Source organism: Echinococcus granulosus (genome assembly GCF_000524195.1).
Source record: "Echinococcus granulosus chromosome Unknown EG_S00033, whole genome shotgun sequence".
NCBI lineage: Eukaryota > Metazoa > Platyhelminthes > Cestoda > Cyclophyllidea > Taeniidae > Echinococcus > Echinococcus granulosus.
This window is the reverse complement of record NW_020170413.1, coordinates 177,272-186,581: the sequence shown is the minus strand read 5'-3', so window position 1 is coordinate 186,581 and position 9,310 is coordinate 177,272. Positions and strand designations below refer to the sequence as shown.

General features: G+C 45.7%; 1 protein-coding gene across 1 annotated transcript in view; it reads left to right on the top strand. All coding sequences in view use genetic code 11, as the record gives it.

Moving 5' to 3' along the window:
• Positions 1-2,089: 2,089 nt before the first annotated feature.
• The window catches only part of EGR_04913 (hypothetical protein), a gene marked incomplete at both ends in the record, with an annotated part of 12,737 nt that continues 5,516 nt past the window's right edge, over positions 2,090-9,310 (top strand). Inside the window, 5 exons of the mRNA XM_024494162.1 lie at positions 2,090-2,138; positions 2,545-2,663; positions 3,057-3,152; positions 6,635-6,687; positions 8,569-8,725. Of these exons, the coding sequence (XP_024351399.1) occupies positions 2,090-2,138; positions 2,545-2,663; positions 3,057-3,152; positions 6,635-6,687; positions 8,569-8,725 (474 nt within the window). The remainder of the gene's footprint in view (positions 2,139-2,544; positions 2,664-3,056; positions 3,153-6,634; positions 6,688-8,568; positions 8,726-9,310) is intronic.

Below are 9,310 nucleotides of genomic sequence, written 5' to 3'. Positions count from 1 at the left end.
GTACTGGAGGGCAAAGAATATATTTGCCATTTTCAGCAGAATTACCTTCAATTACCGCATGAAACGTAGAAGGACGTGTCAAATGCACGCGACTCTTTATGATGCATACAATACAAGTGATAGGTAATAAGTTCGATTTGTAAAGGTAAGAAGAGAATCAACCTGTGGCCCAGAGTTGAGGAATACAAATATGCAAGTGGCCTTATAATCGGTCTGAGGGGCGTGATGGAGGGGATTGTTTTGTTCCCTCTACAAGTGTCAAGTGTCACCAAATGGCGTTTATCAATAGGAAAGGGAGACCTGCGTCATTATTGAAAAGATTCTCACTTCTTTCCCAAGCCTCTAAAAGAACAAGTCCTATGCCACATATCATTTTGCCGAATAGTTATAAAAACTAGGCCATGTTGTGTAGCAAAGAAATTTTGCCCCGCGATCAGTTTAGCTTTGATAAACATCGCAACATTCTAATAATTATGTGGATAACTTCATTTCAGTTAACCTCTCAGACATTCCGTCCAGCTAGTGGAATCATTACTGGAGTGTCGGCCTTTTCAACGGGTCTGCAATCGTGCAACAACTGCAGCGCTCGAGTCACGCAACCGAATGCTGATTAATCAAAGGACATCATTTCGTCAGGATGAAAAAAAAACATTTCACCTCTTCATCCAATGAGGTGTGGATCTATGCCTTATATCAACTTCGGCCACTCACCTATTTACATTTAAAAGGTACCTGCAATGGCGAAGAGGAATTGTGGTCTCGCAAAATTTCCTGCCAATCTCACTAGACTACTTTACCGCCATCTGTCAAGGTCTGTAATATGGAGTTAGAGGTATGTCAACTTGGATTTCATCAAATATTGCCCATTTTATTAACTCACCTTTAACAGCAGTCTGTAGACTGGGCTTATTCCACTTTTCCAATAACATTTTTCGAGATTTATTAAATTATTCACAATCACTGCTTTTTGTTTTCCAATCTTCACTTAAGAAGTTAACGCACTTTGAAGGTGAAATGATCCAATGCCAAGATTACAGGTCTCAGTCCTGACATAGTTCAAACCCTATGCAAATACCGCATTTTTGTCGACATCGGCGATGCCTGTACGGCGATGCCAGGTTGGGAGAGTGGATACTCCACATACGACCGTCGCATTCATGCACTAACAAGTGGGAAAGTGGATTGACAAATAAGTCTGCACAACGTAACTGAAGTGCTCAACAAATTTTCGAAAAGCCATTAAGCAGTACATTGAAAAAATGAAAGTTGATAACCAATTTTCCTCTATAGAAGCTTCTTGGTGTACATTTGAAGGAGTAAACTGCCTCCTAGACACTACCGACTTGGCCAGAGGGGAATACGGTAGTATTGAGTCTTATAAAACCTATACATTCATCTGGGTTTTTTAACAGCTGCGACATATGTTGATTTACTTCGTCTCGTACCTGGTAGAAATCACTATGAAAGAATTCTGAGAGAAGGAACAAGACCACGAGCACTTTATGACTGCGTTTTCTATACACTACAACTGTCCTTGCTTCTGCAGTTCGCTAGTATAATAAGGCTTTAACCGCAAGCTATAGTGTCGAGCTTGTCGCCTAAACATACACTGAAGTTAATAATTATGGAAGATGAGAAAAGGAAGGAGAAAAGTGGAATGGATTTCTTCACGGACTGCGTTCAGGAACTTTGAAACCTAGACGATCCTGTTCTGCAGCCTGCAGCAATGAGTTGGCGAATGCGGGGCGTCCAAGAAAGCGTTGACCGCAATCGCTAATCGCAAGGATATGTTTGAATGGGTTTGTAATATCAATGGGGATTTACTGGAGTAAACCAGAATAAAGATGCTAGAATCACGCTAATGACACATTATGATGCAGACTTTGACAGGTGGGGAGGAAGATCGAGTAGCCCCAGCGGAGCCACATCGGTGCTAATCGCTCTAGGATAAGTCGTTGAGTCTGGTAGGTTGTGCCCGGAAATAAAATTATGGAAGCGTCATGAAATGAAGAAAACTTTGCAACAAATGGTATAAATACTTTAGTTGCAATTGACGAAGATTGCAGAAAATAGGGCACAGAGTGCAATTATGTCAACGACCTCGATGGATGAAATCCTGTGCGGAAGGGATAAATCTGGTAAAATCTAGCACGGATAATGCGAGAGGCAAATGGGCATAAGAAATTTCATCTGACTGCAAAAGGCTTCAATATGTGTGAATTCAAGAAACTCCAAGGGTTAACACTTTAAAGACACTTTAAAAATAGAAGAAATTATTACCAAAATGCACGAAAAATCACTCAAAAAATAATGTGTGGGGAGCAAATTCGCCAGCAATGACTCGGCAAATCTAAATTCGCCTGTAAGGTGCCTGCAATTAGACAGTTTTTTAATTTGCGTGGAGATAAAGTGGACATAATTCGCGCATAACCTTTTACTTTGTTTAACCAGTAGTTTGCAAATATTTCGAAAGTGCTTTTGTTTAAATTGGCTGCTGTAAGCTGGTTGGTTGCCCTCTCTTATTTCGCTTGTCGCTTTTGATAGTCTTCGCTCTTTGTGTTATCACCAACATTTTGGCTGTGGAGGCTCTTGTTGTTGGCAAAAAAGGGGGAGTTGTGGGTTTTTTGATTTTACTTGGTGCCAATGACTATCTGGAACCCTATGTAGGTGGGGATTTGTGTTTTTACGTTGTATCTAATAGCCTTCGAGAGACATCTAAAGAATATCATATTTGAGGTTGGACCCGGCTATCACTCCGTATTCTTCTCAGGTAAGAATGGGTTTCAATTTTTAAGTTGTTGTGATGCCTTTCGTGCCTTAATGGTTGCACTCCGCATGCTTTTAGCCAGAGATCGCTACTACCGTTCTCAAAGTCTTTTCACATTTGCGTAGTAACGGTCGTATTATCCAGGTTTTATGTATTACCCACTTTGGTAGGCTGTCGTGTTTAGCGGACTTGGAAACAGCTGCAGTATTCTTCACGGGTACTTGGGTGTGCTCTTCTCAGATGAACTGAACCGCGTCTTCTGGAGCTTCAACGGTCGCGATTTGAACAGACGTCAGCGGAGTTAGTCAAGGTTCTGCGACGAACGAGATGTCAACGTGCGGTTTACGCTACCGTTAAACTAAGTGTCAATCCGCTGATTCGATTGGTAAGATCATCACTTAACTTCACCACGATGAAGATAGTTTCTTTACAGGTACGGGGATGTTTTTCGGGTTTGAATTTGTTGGTACATGAGCCGGACAAGTGGAGGGGAACTCCGAATTCTACCACGGAACATAGAGACAAATGCACACAACTAACACAGTATGACACCTGCATTCTTTTCTAGTCTGCGAAGGCTATGGATACCGCCGGGACTGTACCAATGCTGGAGTACATTTTGGTGATCAGAGTTGGCTGTTGAATCTTCGCTAAATTCGGGAAAGTGTGGCGCGGTGGTATTTACTGCCTTCGTGGCGTCGTAGGCATAAAGCACCTAACATCAGTACAAATGAATATTGTGGATGCATGGAAGAGAGGAGGGTGGAACCCGCCAGATTATAAGTGTACGTAATTGTAGATGTATGTACACGTACGGTACATTACTTATGGTATTTTTGTAATTTATTTTGATGACGTATGCCTCCTGGCTGTTAGGTGTAGTCTTTTTTGTCTGCAGCAGATACTGGCGATTGTTTGAGTGAAGATTGCACGCAGGTGACTTAAGACCAGCTGTACCTTCGTTGGATCCGTCTTTTACTTCTGGTTCTTACGTGGTCCACTTGTTTGCGCAGTTATTAACCAGCAGTAGTTTACTGCCTTGGCTGGTTATTTAGGTGCTTTCACCCAGCACTGGCACTTATTGAATACTGGCACGTCTTGTTTTTTGTGCTCATTTGCATTTAATTATGCGATTGAATGAACTTATACATTCTTGTAGTGGACCTGGCTGCTTGTTTTCGTTTTTCGCTGGAAGGGATAACTGGCGTGCGTCCGCCCATTGCATTATTGTCTTAGCTAATCGGGAAAGGTTAAGTGTAACAGGTTTTAGTGTGGGTTTTTGTACGTACTCTTTTTTGATGATTGCGAATGGGACTAGTTGTTGGAGTGTTTATTTGAAAGGATCGTGGGGCTTCCGCTACGGTGGAATGAAGAATATTGGATGTTGATGGAGTATGGTACAGCAATTTGCGTCAAAATCTGCGTGACTGTCTTTAATAAAATATGATTCTCACCTCCAAATAAGCATTCCCCTTCTTCTACGTCATAGCATGTTCTGGCAAATGCTCTTGTGATTATGTAGTTTGTCGCTGCTTTACGTCTTCTTATTTTTTTCCCGGATTTGGAAAAAGCCTTTTTCTTCCTCCTTTTGGAATTTGTGTGCCGCTCTAGGCCTGGTGTTATTTTATGTCGGGCAATTCTGTCAGTTTCCTCCGCTTACGTTGTTTTGTTGGTAAAGGAGGCAGGAGAGAGGACTCAATGGACGCTCTTTTGTGTGAATCGGATTGCTTAGTGCTCTTCGTGTAAACCATCGGACCGTGTGCATTTATCGTTATCAAAAGAGGTTTTTTTTGCCATGATTGCTTCTGGAACACTCATAAATGAGGTTTCCTGTGGATATTTAGTGTTATGATGGTTACTTTGGAGATGACACAGGAATCGCCTCGACATGATTACGTCCGCTAATATGGTGATGCAGTAGTCCCTGTGTGGTCACCACTCCTCCTTCCTCCCTCTTAGTCGTAGTAGTCATTAGCCTTGCCTTTATTATTATAATGGTTATTTGTTTTGCCGTGAGACTGAGGGTTGATTGACGAGTCCCCTTGACTGACAGTGGTACGGGCTTGATACCTTTCTCATTCTTCTTCATTGGCAAGCATTAAGTTTCACTTACTTATTTACACTCTCCTTGCCACCGCGTTTGTTTGGTTATTTGACTAGTAGGGGTTTAGGTGGATAAGCAGGCAGGGCTTGGGCGATTTGCTTCGTTTTAGGTTCATGGACTCACCTGCCTGGTTATTTATCGACCCACCTGTCCGTCTCGCCATCTACTTGTCTGACGCACGACCTCCCTGTCTCTTCTCTCTGCTTCGCTTCAATGGCGCCATAAGATGTGGCGTCGGAATGTTTGCACCATCTTGCACAGTGTAAGCGTTCTTGTTGAAATTGCTCCATCTTCGTCAGTGCCGTCTGACTCTCCTTGAGGTGCCGGAAGCGATACCTCCCTCCTCCTCTCCCTCTGAGGCGAGTGTTTCTGGTGAGCATTGTCTCATTTTGATTACATCATTAACACTAGCCGTTTTTAAGCAGGAGGTGGTTATTCGCACACAACAGCCTGCATATTACATGTTGATTTAATTTAAGTGAATCACTGGCATGTAGGTACAAGTGGTCGGTTCACTCGGCCCCCCTCCCTTTGCCCTCCCATTTTTACCATGGTCGTATGATCAATTGACTTGGAGTGCTGTCATGTGCGTTTTCCACGCCGTGGATCTGCGGCTGCGCCAGGCGGTGGGGTGGGCGAGTGTTGTTGACATTGGCTGTCCCCAGGTCGAGGCCACAGTGGTGTTAGAGCCCCCTTCCCTCCTACCCCTTTAATTTGACAATTGATGTTAACGCGCATTTTTGAGGTCCGTCCCTAATGTATTGCGGCTGCTATTTACTTGACGAGCCTCACAGTCATGGACAAATCCTCATGGTTGTTTCTCTCCCTCCTCCCTTTGGTCGTAGTGTTTACTGGACATGATGGTATCGTACCATTCTACCGTGCGGTTTTACTGCGGTGGCTATTATTTGATTAGCGGGCACCTTAGCGACATGGCCACATCTGCGGCCTGAGGAGGGCCTTGCTTGTATTCCATTTGCGTGATGGTAGCGGTGGTCTCTGTGTCTTTGTTGCGCGGCCCCAATTCTTGAGACCATGGTCTGCTTTTCAAACCACCGCACAAGGAAGACTCAAATGCACAAATTCTTTCAGCTTGTGTTTGCTATTTAGCGAGCGAAGCGTCTCTCCTCCACTCTCCGCGATCAACTAAGACTTAATTGCTGTTGTTGTCGTCGTCGTCGTTGGTGCCCAACATTCCATCCCCTTCATTGCAGTATGTGGGTGTTTTTCCTGCTCTAGTGGTCACGTTAGGCTTCGTGCAAAACTATTAAGAGTGCAGGGCGATTCTCCTATTGCCCTTCAGCTAAAGTAGAAGTAGAAGTTGTTACAAACTTGGTGAATTTTAGGGGTAGATTGGGCTCTTTACTGCGGTAATGAATGATATGAGGCTTTTCAGCGTGAAATTATTGCTACTACCACCTTGTGGCCGCCATTCTGATGCGACCGCTTCGTCCCCTCTACGCACCTCGCGGTTGGCATGACATGCGTGTAAGAGCGATCAAGGGAAGGTCAATTGGTGGCCTGTGGGCTCAAGTCCCGGCATAAGGCTACTGCATCGTGGGATGAATTTGCCTGTTTTCCAACTGGTGCTGTAGTTGCCGTCGCACCTTGGCTACAAACAAGTAGTTGTGGTGTCTGACTCCTTTAACCTGCCCACACACTTGTCCCATTCACCGGTGCGGTATCTCCTCCTTCCGGTTGGCTTTCATAAATTGTCGTCGTCGTCGGTGCCTCAGTGGTTTTGTTGTTCATTGTGTCTGCAGCTTGATAAACAACTCTACCTGCTCTACCGCCGCCGCACTGACATCGGTCTGCTGTGAGTGGGATAGGCACACCCACAGCTTCAAGTGTAGGACGTGGACGTCATCAAGTAGCAGCGATGGCGACACTGTTCATCCTTTGTGTAAGATATCCATCCATCCATTCATCCTGTATCCATACGTTCATCCATCCATCTATCCATCCATGCATTCATCCATCTATCTATATAGGAAATACACGGCGCACGTGGAAATAGGCAGAGATGTGGGTCTCAATGTCAAAATTGCCGACCAATCCCCCAAATATCCTACGACACGGCGCCAGTGCTTGCTACTACTACCACTGCTACGCGTCCCAATGTTCCAAACCCACTCTCAGTACGACAATCTGCGACTTCTGTGATGGTGGGAGAGAGAGAGAGAGTTGTAACCGCACCACAGGCTCCCCGAAATAGTGATAACAATCGCCTTCAGCATCAAATTCGACCTCTTCATCTTTTTCTTACTAGGTGGACAGTTGGTCGCGTAAGTTGGGTGGGTGGGGGATTGAGAATGACTTAAGGAATAGATGGGAGTGCTCTCCACCGTTCCTTTCCTTTAGTCTTGGTGCTGACTAGCCTTCACTTGATGATGGGGTTGTGGTTGTGGAGCGCGCCGACTTTTTCGTGCGTGCTTTCGGTGACGAAGGAGGCAAAACTTGGCTAACTTGCGTTAGTGCTCTCCTGGTCAATTGTCATGCAGTAAAATGAAACACCTAGGTCTGTTTTTGACGCACCTACTTGTAGACATGCGCTATTTCCTTTTGTTTTGGCCTAGAAAAACGGCGTAAATAATCCCACGACTACTTGAAGTGGTGATGAATCAAGTGGAGGAGGGGAAGTGAGTCCTGAAATCCGCTTTAAAACTGTTGCTAATGTACTTGGGGTTCACAATGCAGTTCCCAACGCACTGCGAAGGCGTTGTCATCGTTTACATCACCTCATTTGTCGGCAGGCTGAAAAGCATGAAAGGAATGGGGAAGGTCGTATGTGCAGTCAATAGGGAGTGGACGAGTGGGAGGAGGTTTTAAAACTCACTGGGACTTAGTTAGATTGGCCAGTATTCTCCTAAGCCATGGCTTATTTGTTTTGAATTGTGCCTTCTTATGTGTACTACCTATGCCACCTCAATCCGCTCTACTCTGCGCCCTGGGCTTTATCGATCGATCAATTGGTAGGTGAGTGGGTGGATGGCCAATAGGCGAGGACTGCATGCCAGGTGTTCCTATCGATTAATCGACTAGCGTGACTGAGTCACGGCCACGAGACGCGTGCTGAGAGCACAGGCCACTCAAATCCAGGCCACCGACCGACACCTCGCGTCGGTAGTCCGCATGGCTGCTCATTTGAGGTGGGTATGTGTAGAGACACAGTCCGGCTGCTGCAGTCACGCGACTGTAATACTTATGTTGTTTTAATGTGCCTTTCAGGGAGGAGGCAATCAGGAAATTCGAACCTTGCAACCGGATCGTCCTCTCCCTTACCTAGTGACTGCGCAAACCTACCCCCTTTCGAGGAAGATATGAATTTTGAGGAGTGGCTCTTAACTGCCAAATTCAAGCTTCCTCTCTATCCCCGTTGTCAAAAAATACCTCTTATCCTTCGCGCCCTCCCGCATGATTCATTCCTGGCCGCAGTCGGAGCTGGCATCACCCACGACACGGACGTTGATCAATGCTGCGATACATTGGCTCAACTGGTCATCGATCGCGAGGAGGGAACCCTGGCTAGGGACTTCTTTCAGCGTCTTCAAAAGCTGATGAGACCGACGAAGAGTACGCCAGGAACCTCCAACTCCTGGCGGAACGCGCGTTCCGCGGCTGCCCCCCAAACAAGATCGCCAATTGGGTTACGGTTCAGTTTAAACACGGAGTCCAACCTTCCGCCTTGGCTGAGAAGCTCTGCGAAGCGAAGACTAACTCGCTCGCCCAATTGGTCAAGCTCGCAACGAAGAAGCGGCAGGAACTCCGGGGGCTCCCGACTTTCCGTAAACCACGAAACTGGTCAAATGCAGCATCCTCGTACCGTGCTTCCCCGCGCTATACTCCTAAACCAGGTGAGCCCTCCTTTTTCCTTTCCTGTCAACTCCCAAATGGCTCCCAATCTTACATGAGGGTTCCTGGTAAACTTAAAGGACGTTCCTGTAGTTTTCTTCTCGACTTCGGTGCAGCTAAGTCAATTGTGGACCTCCAAGCCTTCCCTACCCTTTGTAACAGGGTTAAGATCCTCTCCGCTTCTACAAAATTGCGTTCAGCAGAGGGAAGGGAGATGCTAGTCGATGAAGAGACATCATTAAAAGTCTGCATAGGGAAGGAAACTTGGACAGTAAAATTCATCGTGTATCCAGAAGTGACCTGGGACGTAATACTTGGTGCCGATTTCCTACGCTACACCAAAGCCGACCTAAATTTTGCAGAAGGAACCTTTTCCACTCACGAAGCCACCGAGGTCAACACAGATACCTCTCCACCGAAAGACGACGCAGATGACATCTGCAATGCCCTTTCTGAATCTGCAGCCATTCCCATGAACAATCTGGATGACCTTTGTGCGCAGCTGACTCACATTTCCAACTACGAGAGAAAAGAACTCCGTCAGCTCCTACTTAAGTATGCGAACATCTTCTCATGGCAAGGTGTAA